This window comes from Canis aureus, chromosome 12 (genome assembly GCF_053574225.1).
Source record: "Canis aureus isolate CA01 chromosome 12, VMU_Caureus_v.1.0, whole genome shotgun sequence".
NCBI classification, from domain to species: domain Eukaryota; kingdom Metazoa; phylum Chordata; class Mammalia; order Carnivora; family Canidae; genus Canis; species Canis aureus.
In genome coordinates this window covers 14,089,251-14,114,108 of record NC_135622.1, presented here as the reverse complement: position 1 = coordinate 14,114,108, position 24,858 = coordinate 14,089,251, and the positions used below count along the sequence as shown (strand labels likewise).

The following is a 24,858-nucleotide window of genomic DNA, read 5'->3' as shown; positions in this document are numbered from 1 at the left end:
CTAAAATCCAAATTGTTCTTACTCTGAAACACATTTGGCCCACAAAGTTTTGAACAAGGTATTGTGAGCCTGTGTCCCATAAAGTTAAAGAGGTGCATACCCTCACACTCAGTGATCCCACTTCTGAGAACATTCCCAAGAGAAATCTATCCACAAGGAGACATGTATAAGACAGGTCTTATTCCATTCCAGTATTATTTATAATGATGAAGATTAGAAATCACCTAAATCTCCACCAATGGGAGAATAGATGGTGACATATTCATCTAAGAGAGACTGTATAGCAGTTAAAATGAACTATATGGGTCAATATAAACAAATCTTTCAAAACTTGTTGAATAAAAAAGCAAGTTGAAGAATGATGACAGCATGATATGATTTTAAGTGTGAAAACATTCATGAGAAAAACACTGAATTCAGTATAGTAGTCATCTCTGCAGGGTGAGGGGAAAAATGAGGTCCCCCTGGATACACAGCAGGCTTTTTGCTTTATTCATTAGTCTAATTTCTTTTTTTAAAATCTGAAATGAATACAGCAAGATGTTGAAATGTTTTTACAAATACATAGATTTGTATTCTACATAATGTTCTCAATCGGAAGAATTCTGGAGAGTTAAATATGAGCATTATAGGAAATTATAGAGCAGCTATGCCTCAGAGACCCAGGCTTCTTGTCTTTCTGTTCTGTTGTACTTAGCATGCTTAGCATTTCATGGGCACAGGACAGTTGCCTAACCTCCAAGCATCATCACATCCACCTTCCAGGCGGGAGGAAAGGAGAAGGAGGACAAGGAAAAGTCCAAGAGATAAAGGCCTGTGCAGGCCAACTCTCTTCCTTCCTTAGGAGACCATGATTTTCTGTCTTCGGGTTTATAGATTTGTTTCCCTAAAACCATGTAAAATATTCTCAAAATTATTAAATTTAAATTACTATTTTAAATGATCTCTTTATATTACCTCCTCTTACATCTTATTGGCCAGAACTGAACCCCATGGCCACGCCCAAAACCAATCACAGCCAAAGGGAGGGAAGTTACCTCTGGTTTAGACCACTTATGGCTCATTGGCTGTAAACTACAGGAGAACAGTATTTTGTTCACAGCTTTATCCTCGGTATCTGGAAGACTTTCTACCACATAATATATGCCCATTAATTGTATTGAGTGAACCGACTATGTATATGAATGAAAAGATAAATGGAGCTGGGACCCGGGCAAGAGATCAAGAGATCGGCACCACTATTTGAGCCAATCTGAGTCCTGTCAACCGGGAACCAGGGGGAAATGAATGCTGTCAAGAGGTCGGATCTATATCCTTGACCTGTTTATTTAGATGCCCATTCTAGGAGGCAAAGCTTACTAGTGCAAACTATGCATTTGTTAAATATGAACAAATATTTTCTCCTAGTCTTGCACTTTATGGAGAAGCTGCAAAGAGATACAGAGTTCTCATATACCCCTCACCCAGTTTCCTCTCTTGTTAACATATTACTATATACATTTGTGAAAATTTTATAAACCATAACCCAGACTTCAGTGGGATTTCACCAGCTTTTCTGTTCCAGGATTCAATCTAGGATACCACAATGTTTATTTGCTCTAGCTCTTTTGGTCTGTGACAGTTTCTCTATCTTTCCTTATTTCTTTATGACCTTAACAGTTTTGAGGATGCTGGTTTAGACATTTTGTAGAATGTCCTTCAATTGGCATTCATCTGATGTTTTGCTCTTAAGTAGATGGGGGTTATGGGTTTTTTGAAAGAATACAATAGAGGTGATACGTCGGAAGTTACACAACATCACTAGTGGTATGAACCTTGAACACTTGGGTATAACAGTGTCCTTCATGCTTCTCCACCATAAAGCGACTATTTATCCCTTTCCATATTCTAGTTGTTTAGAAACAAGTCACTGACAGCAGTACACCACTAAGATGGCAGCAGGGAGGGGAGGGGCTTAAGCTTTGCCTCCTAGAATGGGCATCTAGATAAACCATTGGGAACTCATAGGAAAGTTTTGGCTCTTCATCTTAATTAATTTATTTAAATCACTTATTTATCTCAGTATGGACATTCACACATGTTTTTGCATCTATTTTAGACTACTTTCTTCTCTTTGTAATCTTGTATTGTAATAGAACTCACACAACATAAAATTCAGCATTTCAAAACATACAATTCAATGGATTTCTCTATACTCATCGTGCAACTGTCTGCATCAAATCTCAGAACACTTCCATCACCCCAAAAGAAACTTTCTACTTACTAGCAATCACTCCCAATTCCCTCCTTCCCTCATCCCCCAAATCCACTTTTTATCCTGTAGATATTAATTTCTATTAATTTCTCTATCCTGTACATTTCATATAAATGGAACCATATAATATGTGACTTTCAGCATCTGGCTGCATTCACTTAGCATAACATTTTCAAAGTTTATCCATGTATATACAATGTCCTTTATTGCTTTTATGACTGAATAATATTCCATTGCATGAACATACCACACTTCATTTATCCATTTAGGTTTGATGGACCTTTGTGTGGTTTCTACTTCTTTAACTATTATGAGTAATGCTTCCATGAACATTGGTGGATACTTTTTTTTTTTTTTGGAACAAATGTTTTAATTCTCTTGGATACATACCTAGAAGTGGGATTGTTGGGTAATATGGTAACTCTGCATTTAACTTTTTGAGAAATTGCCAAACTGTTTTCCAAAGAGGCTTTAGCATTTTATGTTCCCTCTAGCAATGTATAAGCGTTCATCATGGCCTGCCAATACTTGCCATTTTCTGGGTTTTGGCTTTTTTATTTTTCTATAATTGCCATCCCAGTGGCTATGAAGTGATATCTCACTGTAGTTTTGATGTGCATTTCTTTAAAAAAAAATTTTTTTAATTTATTTTAGAGAGAGAGCGTGAACACAAGTGGGGAGGGAGGCAGAAGAGGAGGGGGAAGGAGAGAATCTCAAGCAGATTTTGCACTGTACACAGAGCCCCATAAGGGGCTGGATCTCGGGAACCTGAGATCATGACCTGAGCTGAAACCAAGGGTGGGATGCTTCACTGACTGAGCTACCAAGGTGCCCCTTGATATGCCTTTCCATAATGACTAATGATATTGAGAATCTTTCTGTGTGGATCTTGGCCACTTTATATCATCTTTGGAGAAGTGTCTATTCAAGTCCTTTGCTCTTTTTTTTTTTTTTTAAATGGGTTGTCTTTTTTATTGTTAAGTTGTAAGAGTTCTTTATAGTCTGGATACTAGGCCCCTATCAGAAATATGATTTGCAAATATTTTCTCCCATTCTATGAATCTTAACTTTTTGACAGTGCCTTTTCATGGACAAAGTTTCTAAATTTTGATGAAGTCTCAATTTATCTTTTGTTGTTGTTGCTTGTGGTTTGGTGTGATCTAAGAAATTACTGCTTAATACAAAAGCACAAATATGTATACCTTCATTTCCTTTTAAAGTTTTATAGTTTAAATTCTTACATTTAGGTCTTTTATCCATCTTGAGTTGATTTTTGCATGTGGTATAAGTTAGAGGTCCAAATTCATTCTTTTATGTGTGGAGGTCCCATTATTCCAGCATTATTTGTTGAAAGACTATTATTTTTTTCCCCATTGAATTCTGCTCTCAGGTCTCTATGTTTATCCTCTGGACTTCTGCATTTATTTTATACTTCAGATTATAGCCCAACCCATGTTATTTGTTTCTTTGCTCAAATTTGGCCATTGGAAAGTTCTTTCAAGTTGGCTCCTGTCTACCTTTGAAAAACTTCCACCCTTTTGTTTATTTTAACATTTCTTAGATTTATGGAACTATAAGATGCTTCAGGTTTATCTTGTGCTTTTCCTGTTACAGTCCTAGAATTACCCAATTCTTCAAGGAGCTTTAGCGCTCCTTTTACAGTAGAATGATATTTAGAAACCAAGATCTGGGTGCTTGGTGTGCTCATTGCTACTGGGGTGCTGTTTATGGGCTCTTAGCAGACAGAGATAGATACTTTATTATATACACTAACTCACATATACCTGCATATCTCTATTTATTTCTGTATTCATGTATCTGTGTGTGCATGTATGCATGTGTGTGTGTGTGTGTGTGTGTGTGTGTGTGGTATATATTATATATATACATATAAATGAGTTTACATAGATGTTTCAAACTCCAATCCAGTACCACAGGGATAATTCTAACCTTTCCTTCTCTCCAGTGATGAGAACCCGCTCCCGCTGTCTACCAGCCATTTACTTATTTATTCAAACCCACTCTACAGTTTCAGAATTGCTAACCTATAACTTCACATTCACCTATTTTGGTCATAAAGAATCTTGAAATTTAATGTAATTTAATTGTCAGTCTTTTCTTTTAAGTATCTGAGTTATGTACCTTGGTTAGAAAGGCTTTCCTAGCCTCCAGATTATAAAAATATTTTTGTTTTATATTTAGATTTTCAATCTATCTGGATTTTATTTTGGGGTTATATAAGATGCAACTCTAAACTTTTTTTTTCTCTCAAATGGCTATTGGAAGATCCTAAATGCCTATTATTAGTCAATCCTTTCCTCACTGATTTTCAATGCATGGGTCTATTTCTAGACTCAATATCCTACTTGCCTATTTCTCTATTTCAGTGTCAATAGGAGACTACTTTAATTTTTGATACCTTAAAATATATTCTGATATCTAGTATGAAAAGTCTCCCATCATTGATCTTTTTCTGAAATATCTTGGCTATTCTTGTATGTTTATTCTCACAGATGAGCGATAGAATTAATTTGTGAAATTTCATTTAAAAATCCCATGGGGATTTTGATTGTGATTATATTGAATTTATTCAATTTTGGAGAAACTGACATCCCAACATGGTAAGTCTCTATTTAGGTCTTCTTTTACGTCTTTCATAAAGTTTTATGTTTTCTTTCCACAAGTCTTGCATTATTCATGAATTCACATTATTCACATAAATATTCACATTATTCATTATGTATTTTAAATCGTATTTTTAATTTATTAATTCTAACATAAGAAAGCTATTGATTATATGTTTATCATGTATCTGAACAAGTTACAACATGCTTTTATTAAATAGGTTTTTTTGTTGATTCTCGGAGAGATTGTATTATAGGCAGTCCTAACAGCTGTAATCATGACAATGTCCTATTCCTTTCTAAATAAAAGAGCTATTTTATTGGTAGGGGGATGAACTAGACAAATCACTAAGCAAACCTAATCAAGGAAAACCAGTGTAAGAAAATACAAATACTTTCCTGTTTCCTGGACGAAATTAGGATCAGAAAATGGAAATAGCAGAGAGTTGAGGACATTTTTTGAAGTAATTTTTAAAAATAACTAAAATATAAGTAAATTTTGTGGAAAGAAATCCACAAACCTAAGGATGGCTGATGCTTCCAGAAAAATACATATTGCCAAAATTGTATATTCCACTGCATGAATATTTCTTTTCCAGAAAGGGAGAGAGAGCTCTAAAAGATCAATAATCTTGAAAGAAATCAGAAATTTGTTCAAGAGCGATCTCTTTTATTTATATTCATACTTCTTTTGGAGTTACTATTGCTCATTTACTTTTTTATTCAAGCATAGTTAACATACAGTGCTATATTAGTTTCAGATGTGCAGTACAGTGATTCAGTGCTTCCATGCATTGCTCCATGCTCTTCACCACGAGCGTACCCTTAATCTCCTTCATCTATTTTACTCATCTCCTCCCCCCACCAACTCCCTTCTGTCAACCACCAGTTAATTCTCTGTATTGGTCTGTTTTTTGTCTTTTTCCTTTGTTTGTTCATTTGTTGTGTTTATATTCATACTTCTGATTTTTCCTTGCATTTGTGACTTTTTTAAAAATTTAATTAAGACAACCACACAGGGTTGAACAATAGAGATCATGGCTAGAATTTGTTCCTTGTTTTAATTGAAGTGCTTCTAATGTTCAGTTGTGAATTATAAGGTTAAAGTTTTCTTCTATTCCTTGCATATTGCAAGCTTTTATAAGAAATTTGTGTTGAATTTTATTAAACGCTTTTTTTTCCCAACACAAAGTGAAGGGATCAGTCTTTTTTCTTTACCTATTAATGTAGCAGACCCTGTTGTTGAAATATTTTTTGGCTCATTTATGAGTTCAACCCCACTTGGTTATGATTGGGTTGATTATTTTGATGAACTTCTGAATTTTATTTGGTAGCATTTGATTAGCATTTTCATATAAATATTCATAAGTAAGACTTGTCTGTACAAATAGTGTTTTTGTGCTGCTTTCAACATGTTTTGTTTTGGCATGCAGAAGGAATTTTTTTGAGAAATCTTATCTTTATTCTCTGAAGTGCTGTATCAAGGGTTATCTGTTCCTTGATATAGCTTGTAAAATTACCTTCATCTGGGGCAGAAGGAGGTACCTAGGGTGCTGCTCATTGATAGTTTGTGACTCCTGTAAGCCATCAGGTAAGTGTAGATGAGTGAGAAACAGGGTGGGAAGTAAGGGTAAGAAAGGGTGAGAAAATAGGCTATAGCAGCAGATTTAATTGTATAGATTATCTCTAAACAAACTCTTACCCAATCTGAAGATTCCTCTAATCTGAGGATAGTGGAAATGAGTATGGGGATGAGGGGTGGATTCAAGAATCAAAATGCATGGTAAATCAATTGACCTTTGCTTAATTAAACAGCCAGAGAGGTGGGAGAGGTAAACTAATGTTCCCTTAATTTACTGGAAAAACTGACAGGGCTGCCAGAAACAGGCTGCCAGGGAAATGTTGGTTTGAGAGAAGGTGAGGAAATCTGTTTTAGACACTTGGAGAGGATATCTTTTAGAAATCTGGTGAGGGAAAGAAATTGCGCACAGAATGCCATCAAATGGTAAATGTAACCTCACAACTGACCTATCTCCAAACTATAGATCAGTAAGCAGAGAAAGTTCTCCAAAGTTTCTTGATTCTAACAGTCATGCTCTTTAATCCCATCCTTTCTGAGGTGTCAGCCTAGAATTCATTGGCATCGAGGGAAAGTCCTTCCAGGCTAAGAGAGAGATTGGCGTGGCTCTGGGCAGAAGGGAAGAAACATTTAGAAATGACCAGAATGAAGTTGCTTGAGATGGAAACGAGCTGAGTCCTGGAATATATGAGAGGATTCATGTAGAAAAACACTTATTGAGAACATAGACACAGGGGGCTCTGAAGAGGAAGAATGCAATCTCTGTACTTGCTATCATTTTAATACATTGAAAGGACGGAGCATAAAATCAATACCAGCACAGTGCAGTGTGAGCCTGGAGGTAAAGCAAGGGGATCCATGGGATCCCTGGGTGGCGCAGCGGTTTGGCGCCTGCCTTTGGCCCAGGGCGCGATCCTGGAGACCCGGGATCGAATCCCACATCAGGCTCCCGGTGCATGGAGCCTGCTTCTCCCTCTGCCTATGTCTCTGCCTCTCTCTCTTTCTCTCTTTGTGACTATCATAAATAAATAAAAATTTAAAAAAAAAAAAAAAAAGCAACGGGATCCAGAGGAGGGCCGGGGCAAAGATAGCAGGAGTGAAGCCTGCCCTGGCTGAACTTCCCCAGAACTGAAGCATCCGATAGTCTGATTCCTGCCCGTGAGGCCCAAGGAAAGGGCCCCGGAACCTAAAAGCTTGGGCCTGCTCTTGCCGCCACAGAAGAGGCTGGCGGAGTGGAGGGAGCCCTGGGTCTCAGGCTGGGAGAAAGGCTGAAGTCAGAGAGCCAGGCTAGGCCCCATCCTGAGGGCAACTGGGAGCTGCTGACAGCTTTCACAAGCAGGGAGGAATGTTTTGTTGTAAAGGTTCTCTTCTGATGACCTGTAGGATAAGGAAAGACTGGAGACAGTGTCATGTTCCGGAGACTAAAGTCACAGGAGAAACTTCACGGTACGGTTATAGATCACAAATAACGTGGGGGAGGTGTCTGGAGTGGGCGCCGTCTGGGGCCAGTGCAGCACCGCGTAGTGGACCACCTGCTTTCTTCACAGGAGCAGTCCTGGGCTTTGCTCATCTCGGCACATCTCCTGGGGAATGTGGATGCTTTGAGCCACACAGAGGCCAGCGATGAGGCTCTTCTCTCCTAATGCCATTGTCTCCTCCATCCCCGCTTACCCTGGCTCAGAAAGCAGGGGACTCAGGTGCTATCTCCAGCTCTTCCCTCTGGTTCCAGAAGTGACCTTGGACAGGTCACATCTTCTCTCTGGGCTTCACTTCCCCTCTCTTCTCTTTCCAGCTTGGGCTTTCTTTGGCTTCATATTATCCCCCCAGCAAAATCCCCCAACAGGGAAATCTGACCCCCTCCTGAAATCCGCCCCCCCCCCCCAGGTGTCTCCAAAGTCCTGACATTGTCCTTCATCTTCCAGCTCACTGCCCCACCCTGGTGAGGAAGAGCAACAAATTGGTATCGTAATGGCCCTGCTGATTGCATTATGGGTGTCTAATGCAATATGCCCTCATGAGGACCATCCATCAGAGCAGAGCCCCTCCCCAAGTCCCTGCCACCTCAGTCACATTAGCCAGGCAGCCCATTCATCACTACCACACACCTCCATGGAGACTGGCCGAGACTGATGAGGGGCCAAATCAGATTTATGGGGAGGAATCGTGGAAAAAATCAGCCCCATCCATCTCCCAGACACTGAGGATGGAGCCCTGTGTCCCCACTCCCTCCAAGGCTCCTTAGGGAAACGGGGTGCTAATGGAGAAGCCAACCAAGTTGCTTTTGTTCTCCTGAAGGCCCATACCCGAGCCTCTGGGTTGTCTAGCACGCACGTCCCTACAACTAGCTTCTCTAGGAGTTCATAATTTTTGGAGCAAAGCCCCTGCCAGACTGGGACACAAGGCTCAGAGTCAGCCACAACTTCTGAGAACCCAGGGAATTCATTTAGCCTGATCCCTGGGTTGGGCCAGCTGCAGTGAGTAGAGGATGGGGAAGGACAGACACCATGCCCAGTTCAGCCATGAGACCAGTCCGAGGGCAACCTGCTCAGGAGAGGTGGTTTCACCCAGACCTTCTATCTGGATGGGACCTGGCCCAGGGCTCATTTTAGCTCTGCCGGCCAGACTGGGCAATTCTCCTTCTGCATCTGGAATATACTTGGAGAGGACTGAGAATAAGAGGACATGAGAAGGGGAAGCAGTAGAATTCAGGTCCCAGGGGTTGGGAAAACTGAAATCTGTAAGAAAATAATACAAAAATATGAATTGCGAGGGCCACTCTCAGGGTTTCAGAAGGAGCCTAGAAAGGTGAGACCCCAAAACCTCAGCTCCCTCAGCTTCTCCTCAAATCTGCCCCTGCTAGGAGCCTGTCATTTCAAGTGTCTACATAAATCACCCCCCCCCCTTTTTTTTCTAAAGCCTCACAACTGCCAAGTGTCCAGTAAGGCAAGAACTTATTCTCCCCATTTTTATAGGAAAATTGAGCCTCAGAGAGAAATGGTCAAGACTCTCCAGCTGTCGATGGCAGAACTGACCCCTGGCTTGTGCTCATTCTGCCGCCCCTTGGCCTGAGTTGGGTTGGCTGGTCATAAGGTGGGCAGAGAGAGGCCCCTGGCCCAAATGTCTCCTTTCCAGACAGCTCTCTAACTGTGGACTGAGTGTCCCTCTCTCTACTATTGCTCTGTACTGAGTACTGCAGCTGCTTTGTGGGGGCTGAGAGGGAGCACTCAGTCACAGGAGAAGGAGGGTGCAAGTTCTTGTAACAGAGCCCTGAGGGATCAGTGATGGCTTCTCTGAGCCCAGGGCTGCCCCTGCCCTACAGCAGCTCATCCTGCTTTCCCCAAACTGACCATGGCCCTGTCTGAGAGGAGCCCTGGTGGAGAGACATCAGCAGTTGGGCAGAGCTGGAAACCTTTATCTGGGGCCTAGGAAAAGGGCCACGCAGAGTCTTTTTACATGAGTGTGGCCCTCCCTGAGAAGCTTGCCTCACCCCTACTCCCATCCTCACCCCCAGCAGGCCATCTTCTTGTGAGGTGTCCCTCACACAGCAGGCCAAGCCAGTCACTCCTCATCTGGGTCCTAAGGTGCAGAGAACAGTGGCCGGTCCTCCTCCTGCTGGGCCTGAAGCTGCAAGGCCATGGAGTTCAGTGTTCCCACCTCCTGCCCCAGCTTGTGGAGAATGGGGAGGGGGATGAGCATGTGTAGTGTGAGAAAAGAATGCATGGATGTGAGTGCAATAGGAGCATCTGTGAGAATCAGAATGTGCGCACACCCCCAGCAGAGGAAGAAGCATTGGATTCTTGCCCTGCTCATTTGCTCTCCACGTGACAGTTGTGCCCGGTCTTTTCCCCACAGTTGCCACTTGCCCCCCATGGCAATGCCTTGTCTCCCCTTGGAGGGCATGCTGAGCCCAGAGGTTTGGAGCTGGTGCTTTAATAACTAGCATTACTGCATAGAGACCTTACCTAAGCACCCTCATCCTCCTCTCCTTCCCTCACCTGTCTCTTGCCCTTCTCTCCTGCCTTCCCCCTGACCCGGCCACCCATGTTTGCTCCTCTGGCACATGAGCTCTCCTACAGTGGGTCAGAAGAGAGCATGGGAAGTGGCTGCATCTCTCTCTATTATTTGTCTGCTTTTCTTCTCATATTTTCCCCCTCCCCACACCCATTTGTTTTTTTTGTTGTTGTTTTTTTTGTTTTTTTTTTTGTGAACACCTAATAGTGTGGTACTTCTGAGCTCACCAGGTCCTCCTACTCCCCACTCCTTCAGAGATCCCCTTTCTGTCTCTGTCCTGAGTGCACAGAGGAAGACAGTGGAGTCAGGTTGTGTTCTCTAGGAAGCCACGGTCTGGTAGAGGACATAGTGCAAGGGGAGAGCTCTACTTGGTGCAAGACTGGCGGCCTGGACAGTGTCCTAGCCTGGGAACAGATGAGACCCTGCCCACTTAGGAGGGGCCCCTAAAATGTTCATGTCACCATGTCATGTGCTGAAATACCTCAGTGAAGTAGATGGCTTTATAAACAATTATAAGATACTGAAAAGTGCTGCTAAAAAGGCAGCTGGATAAAGAATCTTACTAATGGGGGTCCACAGATCAGGAAGTTCTGTGTACATGCATGTGCATGTGTACGTGAGTGTGTCTGTGTGGCCCTCAGTTGAGTAGGGCTGAAATTGCTAAGCAGAGTTCCTTGATAACTCTGATTTTAAGTGCTGAAGGGAAACAAACAAATAGGGTAATCGGTCTCAAGTGAAGTTAACTAGGATGTGTGTTATGAGCAAAGAAAAGAGGTCCTTCTTTCCGGGACTCCTGCTCCTCTGCTTGTACCTGGTACTCCTTGGGACTCTCTCCTGGGCTGGCTTCTCTGTACAGGCTTCTCTATTCCCACATCTTCCCCTAGTACCTGAATGCAGATGATGTTCAAATCTCTTTTCAGTCCAGATCTCTCTTTTGTGCTCCAGATTTCCATATCCTACAGCCCACCACGCAGCTCCATTTGAATATCCCTCAACCACCTGGAATCTTCCAGGGGAAAACCAAACTCATCTTGTCTCTCAAGCTTCACTCTTCTTCTGAGTTTCTTAGCCTAGTAGATAAGACCACCATGCACCTGAAATCCTAAACCCCCTTCCTCCTCCCCCCACCCCTAGTCAGTTGCCATATCTATCCACTTTCTGATTAGAACTCTAAATACTTCTAAAATTTTCCCACATTTCTCTATCCTCACTACTACCAGTTGGTTTAGTTCTTAGTATGCTGGATAATAGCTCAGACTAATCTAGATTCCCTGAGTTTGAATTCTATGGTGATTATATTTTTAACTCTCAAAATCTGGCAGAGTTTACTTGGGCAACTTTTTGAACCACTTGGTACCTCAGATTCCTTCTCTGTAAAGTGGGGATAATAGTATCCACTTTGTGGGATCACTGTGAGGATTAAATGAAATAATACATGTGAAGCACTGGGCACTCAGGAAATATAACTGCTAGCTATTATTATTGTGCTATCATTATCACTATTGTTATAACTGCTGCTATTACCTGAGTTATCCCCAGTCTCCTGATAGGTCTCCGTGCCCCAGCTCTCGTTCCCTACTAACCCACTCGCCACACTGGAGGAGCTCTGAGGCTCACACAGGGCAAGAATAGTGCTCTGCTAATAAATGGCAGAGCAGATTTGAGGCCTAGGTCTAAAGGACTCCAGAATCCTTGTTTGTAGCTACCAAGCTACCCCGCCTAATTGCGAGTGCAGAGAATGAATGGGTTTGGAAAGCAGGACAGTGAGGAAGGAATGAAACCAGTAAAGGGAAGGGGCACCTGGGTGGCTCCCTCAGTTGAGCATCTGCCTTCAGCTCAGGCCATGTTGCTAGGTCCCGTGACTGAGCCCCACGTCAGGTTCCCTGCTCAGTGGGGTGCCTGCTTCTCCCTCTTCCCCTGCTTCTTCCCTCTGCTTGTGCTCTTTCTCTCAAGGAAATAAACAAATCGTAAAAAGAAAAAGAAACCAGTGGAGGGAAAACTAAGACAGGCAGAGGCACCCCAGATTTTCCATACAGAAGGCATTTCTGGGTGGCCATCTAGTCGCAGGGAGTGAGACCAGGGGCTGGTACTGAAACTTGATTGGAAGAGGAAGCATAGAGTTTTGGTGGTGATACTGATGGGCAGGGCGGGCTAGAAGGCCTCCCACGGACCTCCTGGTACCTCCAGAGTGGCCAGGCCCAGGCATGGAGATCAAGTGAGAGCATGGAGGGACCATGCTCCTCAGAGTTCAGGTGCAGGACAGGGCCTTGGCCATCAGAACAGTCAGACCCGGGCGACTCTTGGCTTTGCCCACCTTATCAGTTTCCAGGGAAGAAACTAAGGGAACTGGTTAGCGTGGAGCTGGTGTAAGTGTGAGAAGAGAGGTGGGGGTTGCTTAGGAAGCGGACACAAGGCCTCCCAGCTCTGCCTCTCCATCTCCTTCTGGGAGAGAGCAGAAGCCGTGGCTCATGCTAGAGGACATGCTTTGGGGTTGGGGATATGTGCCAGTGAGGTTCTCAGGTTAGCTGTCTCTCTGAGCTCTGTGGGCAAGGCTGCTGGTAGGTCAGTGGCCTGCCTGCTGGCTGACTTCTGAACAAAAGCCAGCTGGGAATGGGAAGGCAGGGTAGGGGGAGTGGGCTGGTTTCAGAGCAGGTCTCCAAGCTCTGGATGAGGCCGTATTTTCCTCTCAGGCTTGCTCTTGTGCATCTCAGGCTGGCGACTTGGGTGGCTACCCACCCTTCTGCCCCCAAATTGTGAAAAGGAGCAGTCCAATGCCCCAGACCACCGACATGGCCTCCCCATCTAGCAGTCCTCAGAGTTCAGGTGCAGGACAGGGCTTTGGCCAGGAAAAGCCTGCCCAGTTCCTCTCTCAGACAGGCTCCTGAGGAGAAGCTGGGGTGGGGGTGAGGGGTGGGGGGGGTGGGCACTGAGGTCAACAAGCGACCTCTCTGAGAAGGCCTCCCCCCGCTGGCCCGCTGGCCCGGAGGGCTGGGAAAAGAGCCCTGGCGGGAGGAAGCTGTGCTCCAGCTTGTCTGACTCAGCCCATGTGAAAATGAATAGTGTTCCTTTTAAAAATCAACAATCTTGCAATTTCTGGGATCCGTGGGATTTTTGCAGCTTAGGTAGCGGGTGGGGGAGGCAGTTTTGAACACCAAACCACATGAAGGCAAATTCACTTAGAGCCACCCAACCACATCCCCTGCCTTTCATAGCCGTGTTCTACCTTCCACAAAAGCTCTGAGTTCTCTGTCATGCTTTCTTTTCTCTTCCTGGATCCCAATTGTCAAGGTTTCAAGAAAATGCACTTCAGTCCTTTGTCACCGAGTGTAATTTGATAAACTGAGCAGAAACACACTGCTCTCCCCATCCTTTCAAAAACTGTTACCGCCAGAGAAAGAGGCTGAGGGAAAGAGATCTGAGGTCTTTGAATGGACGTTTAGCACGAGCACACGCGCACGCACACTCACACACACACACAGAGTCTTGTGCACATACCAGGACATAGAGTTGCCTGGGATGGGAGGAAGTGGAATCTCAGAGTCCTGTGCGTGGGGGTCTGGCCCTGGGGTCCCGGGCGGAAGCCCTCCCAGCTTCCAGCGACTCCCCTAGTTGCAGGCCTGGTTGCAGCCGCCCAGTGGGCGGTGCCAGGGCAGGTTTCAGGCTATAAAGGGCTCTTGGCTCCCCGGGCCCGAGGGAACGCCATCGCTGCGGCAGTGTCCCTGCCAGCCACAGCCAGCTTGGGGCACTGCCGGTGTCCCACCGCCACCGGGCAGGCTACTCTTTTCCAGGCAGTGCCGATTTGGACACAGCTGTCAGCTGCGTTCCTCGTACCTACCCGTTCTCTCCATCGGCAAGTCCCTTTTTGAGTTGCTTTCGTCTGGGTTGGGTGTGGGGTGGAAGGAAAAGGAGTGGGTATGGGGGCTTTGACAGGGGAGGGTGGGGGAGATTTCCATTTCTTTGTCAAATTCCTTCTGGGTAAGTCTCTGAACCTGAGCTTTCTGAGATGAGGTTGGGGGGTGAGGTTCGTTTCTTATTCAGGCAAAGGAGAAAGCAGCAAACTTCTTTCCTAAGCGCCCCCCCACCCCTTCCCAGGGCGGCAAGAGGGTGGGTGAGGGGCTCTTTTGCAGCCAGTGGTCTCTGGGAGGTCGGGAGTGAGGAGCCAGGCTATGCCTGCATCTGACCCTGGCAGGTAGAGACACTCGGACAGGCGTCGCTATCTGTCAAATAAACCTAAATTTTTTTAAAAAATTAAAAATCTAGACAGCCAATGATGACAGGATACCGGGGGCGGGGTGGGGCGGGGGGTGGGTTGCAGGAGCAGGTCACACTAAGGGACAAGGAAGAAGATGAGAAATAAATACCTGGAATCGGGAATCAGCCCGGCTCCATGGCATCACAAAGAGCAGGAGGGCGCCTCACAAGAGGTGGGTGGACTGGGTGGGACCCTGGCAGGCGGTGGTTTTGGAGGGGTCTGTGAATGTCCTAAACAGCCTCAGAGCCTCTGACACTGGAAGGAAGGGGGATGGAGGAGGATACAGTTCCTGGGGTTCTAGAAAGGCAGCATTCATGTCGCTGTAGCGATTTTCAAGCAGAGCCCGGTTGACTCCCCACCCCTACCCAGCCAGGACAGGAGGGTCCCCCTTCCTCTCCAAATAGCCAGGGCACAGTCAGGGAGCGTCCTCTACACTGTCCTTGAGGATCGGGCGCCGGAGGTGCACTGCCGGCCTTGCCGTGGCTATTCTGGAAGGAGGGCATAGAGTGGGAGAAGGTAGACAAGCAGGCCTCTGAGATGAATATCTAGGGCCACGAGTTTGGATCTAGGGCCAAAGTGGCACCACTCGAGTAGCAGTTTCTCCTGCAGTTTTGGAGAAGCAGTGGAGGGACAGATCTGAGCGGGAGCTGGTGTCCTGGGGTGAGACCTCTCCTACACAGCTCCTCAGAAGCAAATAGAATCTTGCTTCCCCACTGGTCTTGGGGTTTTTCAGGAAAGGGGCCTTGCCAGTGGCAAGCATGTACTGAGAGGTTTTCAGATGAAATGAGGACCAGCCTGAGGCCTGTGGAGGGTGAAGGGGTGCAGGGAGCTGATTTCCCAGGACTTCTGGATGCCAGCAAGGCAGGATGGGGCGAAGAGCAGATAGAACTTCCTGAAGTGAAATTCTGAGCTCTACCCCTGCGCCCAGACTATCCCAGTCCAGGCGGGAAACCTGGAAGGCCTTGCATAAACTCTGTCCAGCCCTGAATACCAGCTCTGCTTCCTGTCCACCAGCTCCTGGTCTCTGCTCTCTGCTCACTGTTATCCTCTGGCTCTGTTTGGAAGAAGCAGAGGTAGTTTCAGTGAAAAGAAAGTAAGTGTACATTTTTAAAAATCTGAGCCAAAACTATGCAAAATTGAGTGTGAAATTGACAACTCTGTCGTCAGTGTTAATGGTCAGAATGGACGTTAAACAAAGGGGCAGCTGCCATGGGGGACAGGATCTCAAGTCTCACAGGGCTGTGTGCTTGCTTGGAGGAAGAGACAGTAGGGCAGTACGGTGAGGATGGGGAAGGGGACTCTGGGCCTCAGTTTTCTCAACAATACAAAAAAGTAATGTGCCTAATACCTAAGAAGAGCATTATCTCATGGGCTGTGTGGAAATGAGACAAAATAGTGCTGCAGAAGAGATGTGTGGGCTCTACGCGCTGCACACATATAAGGAATTTGAAAGGTGCAACGCCTCCAGATTCCTCTGGGCATAGAACATCCGGGACATTCCTGGGGAGCTCTTGATGAGGAGCGGGCTTTGAGGGAGACTTGCCCCTGTGGATGGGTGTTTTCAGAGCCCAGGAAGAGGATGCAGACAGAGGTTGTATCTTGCCCATCGTGTGCATATTCCAGGAGTGCCTGCAGCCTGTCCCCCATATTCTCTCCGCCCCTTCTGCCAAGCGCTGCAAAGTCTATCCATGCAGAAGTCCATTTGAACCAGCATCCCCACGACTGATCCCCAGTGTGTTCTGACTGATTTCGAGGTGTCCAGAGGCCTACAGGGATATGAAACACAAGCTGTAAGCCAAGGTTTCAGAGCACTGCAGGCAGTAGCTGGAGCCCTGGCTGTGCCCTGGGCCTCAGGAAAAAGGATTGTAGACTTGTAGACGGGGTGGGGGTGGGGGGGGTGAGTGTACAGGATTTCCTGGGATACTAGCTGCAGCAGCCTGGAGGGAGACGGATGCTTACAGGGGAACAGGTGATCATTCTCAGGCCAGGATGAGAAAAATATTCCGATCCATAGCCCACTCTTGCTCCCTGAGCCTCATGGGTTGAGCCGTGACCCCCTTTGGGGCAGTGCATGAGGGGGCAGCCACATTCCTTTGGCCAAAGGAGAGGTTGGGTGGTGTTCCAGAGGACTGGGGTTCAGTCTGGGGTCAGGGGCAGGGTCAATCTGTGACCAGGATTAAGGGTCAATCTGGAAATTAGGCTCCGGGGTTTGTTTTAGGTCAGGGTGACAGGTCAGACTGAGGTCTGGGGCTAGGGTCAGAAGTCCATCTGAGGTGGATGAAGGAATGTCCTCTGATGGAATCCGACTGGTGACGATAGTCGCTGACCCTTCTCTGTCCTGGCCCCTCCTAGCTAGCCTGCTCCACACACCCGGCATTTGTACTTTTTCCAGCGTCTCTGGCACATCTTAGAAAACTCTACCACCATGGCTTTTCTTCTCTTTTGTCCTAAGTGCTTTTTGGGATTTGAGCAAAGAGATGGTTCCAATTAGGAAATCCAGAAACTATTGTTGTGGGGCTGTGCTGTTCCTGTGGACATTCCCCAGGACCCCATTTTGGTGGCTGAGCAAGAAGGACTCAGAATGACTTCCCTGTGCCCCCTCCAAATTCCCACTCTGCCACTAGAGAGGAGGAGGGGAGGGAAGTGCACAAAAGCCATCTCCAGGAGCATGGACAGGGAAGGGGAAACACAATGACTTCTGGGGCTATGATCCCGCAGAAGAGACACTCTTGTGGACTTTTGATGTTGGTGGCTGGGAGGTGGGTGCTGTGTGAATTTGTTGATGACGCTTCTCAGAGTGCATATGCCTTCTTACGTATATGTGTGTGCTCACTATCTGCCTGTGCAGATAGACAGTACCTCGATAAGGCTGTGTGCCCATCGTTTCACAGATGTATGTATGTGCATCCTTTCAGAGATGGGTGATCCTATGGGTGGGCTCCCCAAGGGCATCTTGCCCATTTCACCACCGTGGGGCCAGTGCTATGTCTGGGGGTCAGGCTAGACTCTTAGGGCTCTTCAAAATAGTGGGGACTCAACGATCCTGCCCCAGCCCCATTTTCACCCAGCTTCAATCCCACATAGGGAGCAAGGTGATGCTGGCCTCACCACTCCTGGGTCCCCAGTGCAGTTGACTGTCCTGTGAAACCTCCTCATTGTGATGGTGTGTTCTAGCTTTGTATTTCTGAGGCCACAGTAGTCCTGACAGGAACTTTGTGAATATCTCAGCCCCAAGCTGCCCGGGGCGGGGGGGTGTGGGGAATCCGAGGGCACTGGGGAGGGAAGGCAGCCCTCTGGGAGCCGACTGGCAGGCCCAATGGGGCTGATTGCCCAGTGCCAAGGAAGATTGAGGGCGGGAGGAACGCGAATCGCTTCCCCCCGATCTGTAGCACTGCAACTGTCCACCAGGTGGGGTTCCAAGGCAGAGAGTGAGAGTCCAGACGCCAGAGCTCTGGAAGCAGGAGACCAGCTTTCAGATCTCTGTGGCCACTTCAACCTCCGAAGCGCGCACACAGGGAGGGACAGCACATATGCTCACACCTTAGACGCTCACACACACTCTCTTCTGGTGAACTCCAAAATAGAAGGATATTGGGTGCAGGGGAGGTGTTAAAAGGGGAGTCTAGTTTCGTTTACACGCACACCACTTTAGACTGAAGGTGGGATATCGAGTCTTCTGCTCTGGGAGTGCGAGAGAGCGAACGGCAGAGACAAGGGGGCTGGGGGAGAAAAGGACCTGCGGGAGAGGGCGAGCCAGGCTCTAGCTAGACGATGCCGCGCTTGGCGCGGGGAGCTCCATGTATCACAGCCACGCGGGAGGAGAGGCCAGATGACAGACGGATGCACCGATGCACAGACACACATATGGCTCCAGAGAGAACACGTAAACCCGCAGACACACCACCCCGCTCCGCAGATGTCGGGCCGACCCGAGGACACACGCGCGCGCACGCAGGTGCGGCCCCGGGCCACACGCACACCTCGCACAGGCGCGCGCGCTGGGCCCTCTGTGGCCGCCCCGAGAAGGTGGCCGCGCTCGCCCAGCGTGTTTATTTACCCATTTGTATCAATGAACGTTTGTGCCGGACTCCTCCCGCCTCCGGGTGCCCGGGCTGCGGCATTTGTCCTCGGCGCGGGACACTCACCGAGGCCGGCCCCGGGGTTCCTCCGACGCTGCGGGGGGCGGAGGGGGACTGCAAAGTTAGGGGGTCCCCGAGAGGAAGGGCTGCAGCGAGAGCGGCCCTGGGCGCGGACGGGGAGAGGGAAACCTCGGAGTCTTGGAGGATGAGAGACATCTGCAGGGGATGGGGGCAGTGGTGGCGGAGAGACCTCGGCGTCCGAGGTTTGGGGATGCCCGGATCCGCGATGGGGGACCCTGGCCAGGGGGAACTGGGAGGGGCAAATGGGAGGGTGGAGGGGTCGCGGGAGATAGGAGCCGGCGGGGTTCCGCCGGGTTGGAGCCAGGGACCCCAAGCACAGTCCAGGGGCTTTCGGAGGCCCTCAATCGAGGGGCAGTCCGGCGGGGACCTCGGCCGCTGGGGCGACGGCCCACTCGGGACTGCCCCGGGCGGGAGGAGGGGGCCGGGGGCCGGGAGGGAGGAAAAGAGGAGGGAAGTAGCCTAGCAGCCAAGCGGGCACTGTGCGAGAGCGCACCGTGTGTGTGTGTGTGTGTGTGTGTGTGTGTGTGTGTGTGTGTGTCTCCTCTCGTCCGTCTGTAGGTGCCGGGCTCAGCGAGACGCCGGCGAGAAGGAAGAGGAGGCGAGAGGTGAACTGAGTTTGATCCTGCGGCTGCTACAAGTGGGTCCCGGGCGGGCTGCGGGCGGCGGGCGGCGGGCGGCGGGCGGCGGGGCGGGGCGGGGCGGGAGGCCGGCGGGCGCTCACACGCTCCGGCCGCCGGCCTCTCACCACGCCTCCGGCTTTGTAAGCACGGGGGGGGGGGGGGGCGGTGGTGGGGAGCTGGGGGGGCTGGATGGGGGTGGGGTGGGGGGGCGGGCTGGCGGAGCGCCCACGGCGCAGCCTCCCGCCTCTATATAAACACACGCATCGCCTCGCTTTGGACTCAAATTCACATTGAGAGAAGCTTTTAAAACCACCAGCCCTGAAACCCTGCCTCCTGCTTTCCCCCCTCTTTCATTCCTTTCGCCTTCCTTTCTTTTTTTCCCCCTTTCTTCCCCCAGCAGCAACTCCAGAGCCGACAGACTGCGTCCCGGGACGGATTGCCTTTTCTTAATTGATACAATAGCCCAGCTCCGGTTTTCACCTCCTCCCCGACCCCACCCCGCCTCACCCCGCCCGCCGCCGCCGCCGCCGCCGCCGCCGCCGCTTCCCCAGCGCCCGCTTCCCCAGCGCCGCTCTGCCGCCGGCCGCGTCCCGTCCCGACTGCGGTCCACCCGCTCCGCACCCGCGCTCCGGCCGCCGCGCCCGCCGCGTCGCCTCGCCCGCCGCGCCCGGCTCGGGGGTGCAGCGGCGGCTCTGCGGCTCGGGCGCGCCGCCCGGGGCAGCCCGGGGACGCTGGGCTCGGGCCCCGCCGCTCGCCTCGGCCGGGGGGGAGCCTTTCCCCTCGCCCCCAAAGTTTCTGGGTTCGTTGGAATTTTGCATTCAGATTTTTTTTTTCCCTTTTTTTCTCCACCTAGGAATTTGAGGGGAAAACTTTTGACAAATCGATCGCACTTTCTCTCCGCTAGCTCTTAACGAGAGAGGCTCCCGCTGGACAAAGTTTTGCAAAGTTTTCCGAGTGTGATGGTTGCGGGGAGAGCTAATCCACCAGCTTGATTCACGGCTTCATCTCACCACCCCTCGAGCAGCCCCTAAACCCGCTATAAGGGAACAAACAAACAAACAAACAAACAAAGTTACACTCCGAGTCGCCTCGTGTCTCCTCTCTCTCTCTTCTTTTAGGCAATTTCTTCCCTCCCTCTCTCCGCTCCCCTCGCAGCCTCCACTCCCCTTCCCTCGGCCCCTTCCTCCTTCTCTGTTTCGGTTGGAGGTGCCAGGACCCCCGGCCGCAGCCTCCCCTCCCCCGCCGCTCGCGTCCCTTCTCATCCGGCCCTCCCCTCCCCCGCCGCGGCCGACACAGCCAATCCCCCGAGCGGCCGCCAACATGCTCTTTGAGGGCTTGGAGCTGGTGTCGGCGCTGGCCACCCTCGCCGCGTGCCTGGTGTCGGTGACGCTGCTGCTGGCCGTGTCGCAGCAGCTGTGGCAGCTGCGCTGGGCTGCCACCCGCGACAAGAGCTGCAAGCTGCCCATCCCCAAGGGCTCCATGGGCTTCCCGCTCATCGGAGAGACCGGCCACTGGCTGCTACAGGTAAGGGTGCGCTCGCTCCGCTGCTCTCCGGGTCCGCTAGCGGCGAGCGCGGGGCCGTTGGAGCCGCGGGCCGGCCAGGGGGCGCCGGGAGCCTGAAGGCACCGGTCCCCGCCCCGCCCCTTCCCTCCTCTTCGCGGGTGCCGCCCGGGCTTCCCCTGCCCGCCCGTGGCGTGGTTCGGAGCCCATCCGCGCCGGGTGCGCAAAGCCTGGGGGCTGCCGCGGAGAGGCCCCTGGACCCGAGAGGGCTCCCAAGATTGACTTTCTCCAGTCGCGGGCGGCCCAGCAAGGAAGGGTGCGTGGACGGTCCGGCGGGCTCCCCGCGCGCTGCGAGCCGGAGGGGGCGTCGGGGCTTGAGCAGCTCTCGCCTCCCCTTCGCGCTCCAGGCCCCTGTCGCCGTCGGCTTCCGGGGGCTTTGGACGTGTCATTGGGACCCGAAAACTGAGTCGGGGAGAGGAAGGAGCCAGTGGCAGCCAGAGTTGCCCCCTTTAAGACCCCGGCTGTGTTCCTGCCGCGTCGTCGGCTGCGCTAGGTACAACTGCCCTGTCCACGGTCCAGGGAAGTGTAAGTTAGTGGTGGGGAAGGAAGGAGGTGACCCAAGGAAGATGAGAAGCCGGAGACCCGAGGGTTCTCGGCTTTTAAGGAAAAGGGTCTATTTACTTATTGGGTGGGGACACTTCAGCAGAGGAGAGAAATTTGGGATTGGTCTATTAAATCCAAAGTGTGTGCGTGTGTGTGTGTGTGTGTGTGTGTGTTGCTAGACGCCACACAACCGCACACTGCTGGTGATAATGGCGGTGGGTGCGTCGGGGACCAGACACAGGTAAGTAATGGGGAGATTAACCTGGAATTAACCTCGTCAAGTGCTGGACAAACGCTTTTACAGCTTGATATACACCAGGTTTTTTCTTTTGGGTGGTGGGGGGCGCCTCTGGTTAACCGCGGGATGTGTGTTCTGTTCGCGTGAGCACCTGTTTTGTCCGGAGGATGCTGATGGGAGTTAAGAGAAGGATGAATGTCCTGAAGACAACCCCGGCAAGGGAGAGGTGAGGCGGGAGGCGACAGCAGGGACCTGTGGGTTTAGAAGTGAGAAAGCGTAGCTTGAAATTAACAGACGCGTGCAATCCGCGAGCGCACACACAGAGACACACACCCCGCCCAGCCCCGCCCCGCGCCAAGTGACAGCGGAGCGGGGGCGGGGAGGGGGGCGCCAGGTTCCTCTGCGGTGTGGTCCTCCCAAGTCCCAGAATCTGTCCATCTCTTTTGGGGATGTCCATTCAGTGGGGGTGGGGTCCGCCTTAACCAACGGGGCTACCCTCCTCCGTAAAGAAATCCCCAGGGCCTCTCCCACGCCACCACACTTAAAGAGTTAACTGCGGCGGTGGTCTAGGCTTTTGGCCGAGAAGTTAGGAAATAAAATAACTCACGCGGGCATCAGCTCCTGTCTAGTTAGAGACAATCTGCGGAGTCTGTGGCCTGTCGCCTCCCCCCCCCCACCACCTCTCCTGACCTTTTCTCTGCTACCCCGAATGTCCCCTTGACCTTTCCTCCGAATCCCACAAGGGCCTTCGGGGCTCCGCGTCCAACCCGCACAGCAGACGGGGAACCAGGCCTCCGCCTCCCCTTCCATCAGCCGGCGGGGCCCTGGACCCCGCGGTGGGAGGGAAATGGGGGATGCCTGTAGAAGAGCGCTGAAGGGGTTAATGGGAGCCCTCTGAATCCCAGCTTTATTTTTTTGGAGTCATTTATCAGATTTTACGGGGGGACCTCCAAGGGCTCTCCATTTCCACCGTGCGCCATCTAAACAGAGCCTAGGGCTAAAAATACAACATTTTTGTATAAATTGGACTCGCGGCCCGCGCGGCTGCCCCTATGAAAGTCCTCTTTGTGAAGACCGTGGAAACGGCGGACAAATAACTCTTTATTAATGCCACAAAAAACGCACTTTAATTATAGTTAGGCAGATCAGAGGCGGGAGGGGGCGGCGGGAGAGAGGCGGCGGCGACCTCGGAAAATTCACAACCCAACTTTTGTGTCGAAAGAAAAGAAAAACAGAGGATAAGAAGGAGAGGAGAGACGGAGAGTGAGACGGAGCGAGGCAGACGGGTACAGCAGACGGAGGGAGGGAATCCCGCTCCCCAACTCCCCCCCCCCCCCCGCCCCGGGTCGCACCTCCACCCTCGCCTAGGTTCCTCTTAAAGGGGTAGGCGCCGTCTAGAACGGCGGCAGGGTGGGGGGGCGCCGCCAACCTGGGAGTGGGGTGGCGTCCCCCGGCGGCCCAGCCCCCCTCTCGGAGGCCCGGGCGCTCTGGGCTCGCTCCCTGTCGCGCGCCGCGGCCGGAGGCACATGTGGAAAAGCGATTAGGGCTCCGGGTTCTGCAGAGTCACTTTTCGGCAGTGCTGGGGTGTGTACACTTTTAGCTGGAGGATACTTTTCCGCAGAAGAAAGCAAAGTGAGGAGGGGGACCCACCCGGGAAGAGGGGACGCCGCGCTGTCCCTCCGGGGGCGCAGGACTCGGTAGGTACGGCATCTGCCTCCGCACGTCGGCGGCGGCCCAGCGAGCGTGCAGGACAGGTGGCGCCCCTCCCCTTGGAACCCGGTGGCCGCCCCGGAGGGAGAAGGGTTAACGCGGGGTGGGGTGGCGAGCGCCGACGTCAAAGGTGAGCGGGACGCCCCCGCCCCCGCCCCTCCGAGGTCCCCTCGGTTTCCGGTACCCGCGCCGGGCCCGCTCAGCCAGCTCGTCTGCGCGCCGGCCGGGGCCTAGGCGTCCTGGGCTCGCGCTGTCGCTGCGGCCGCGGGGGATCCGGTTACCTGTGACGGCCGCCCCGCCCCTCCCTGCCCCGCCCCGCCCCGCCCCGCCCCGCGGGGAGCGCCGTCCTCCCAGCTCTCGTTCCAAACTCGGGGGCGGCGACGCAACCCTCCTCGGTTATTCCCCGGGCAGACTGCATTAGGGAAATCGCGGCTCTCGGCCCCGTGACCCTTCCTTGCAGATCCCTGAGAGAGCCGCCGGGGCCCTTCGCGGCCCACCCCTGAGAACGGAGGAAACCCCAACCCCCTTCTGGAGTGACTGCCTCTGGGCACGCACCGCTCACCGCTATAAATAATCTTTGGCCTGTGGCCACCCCGCGGGGTCTCGCCAGCCCGTGGCCGGGAGCCTGGAAATATTTATTCCGAGAGTCTCCGGAGCGTGAGGCGGGGGAGCGAGGGGGAGGGGGGCGGAGGCTCTAGCTTCGGGTCCCGCCGTCCGGGATACCGTTTTCCTCCCGCAAGTCATTACCAAAAAACACCCTCCCGAGGGGTGCCCCGGGCCTCCCGCCTTCCTGCGTTATTTATTATCCTCTAGGCCCTGCTCCCTGGTTCTTGTGCATACTATGAAAAATAAAACCTTCGTGCGTGTGCGTGTGTGTGTGTGTTGGGGGGTGGGCAGGAGAACTGGTGGCCCAGGCGGGATCCTCTGCGCCTCCTCCGCGGGCCCTCCGGGGTGGGCCTCCGGGACATCCCATCTGGAGATGTACGCCCTGAGACGGGGGTCTTCCGTGGTTCCCCCAGGGTTCTGGCTTCCAGTCGTCGCGAAGGGAGAAGTATGGCAACGTGTTCAAAACGCACTTGCTGGGGCGGCCGCTGATCCGCGTGACAGGCGCGGAAAACGTGCGCAAGATCCTCATGGGCGAGCACCACCTCGTGAGCACGGAGTGGCCACGCAGCACGCGCATGCTGCTGGGCCCGAACACGGTGGCCAATTCCATCGGCGACATCCACCGCAACAAGCGCAAGGTAAGAGCTCTGTCTGGGTTGGGGGCCTCGCAACCCTGCTCTGACCCCGTTCTTCCGTGCACC

The 24,858-nt window shown here is 51.1% G+C and overlaps 1 protein-coding gene and 1 long non-coding RNA gene across 4 annotated transcripts in view; one reads left to right on the top strand and one right to left on the bottom strand.

The window, feature by feature from the left end:
• Positions 1-9,528: 9,528 nt before the first annotated feature.
• CYP26B1 (cytochrome P450 family 26 subfamily B member 1) overlaps positions 9,529-24,858 on the top strand; it is a 30,401-nt gene continuing 15,071 nt past the window's right edge. The window contains exons 1-3 of one of the 3 annotated variants that reach the window (XM_077842872.1): positions 9,529-9,547; positions 20,354-21,024; positions 24,571-24,795. In XM_077842872.1, the coding sequence (XP_077698998.1) occupies positions 20,821-21,024; positions 24,571-24,795 (429 nt within the window). In that variant the 5' untranslated portion in view covers positions 9,529-9,547; positions 20,354-20,820. Of the gene's footprint in view, positions 9,548-18,923; positions 19,063-19,434; positions 19,518-20,353; positions 21,025-24,570; positions 24,796-24,858 lie in introns of those variants that run through there. The other 2 variants (XM_077842875.1, XM_077842874.1) reach the window with 2 other exon arrangements.
• Positions 20,356-21,116, bottom strand: LOC144280631 (uncharacterized). The gene is made up of 2 exons (XR_013349061.1): positions 20,875-21,116; positions 20,356-20,536 (listed from the first exon to the last, which is right to left on the bottom strand). It is a non-coding gene; the product is annotated as an uncharacterized LOC144280631 (long non-coding RNA).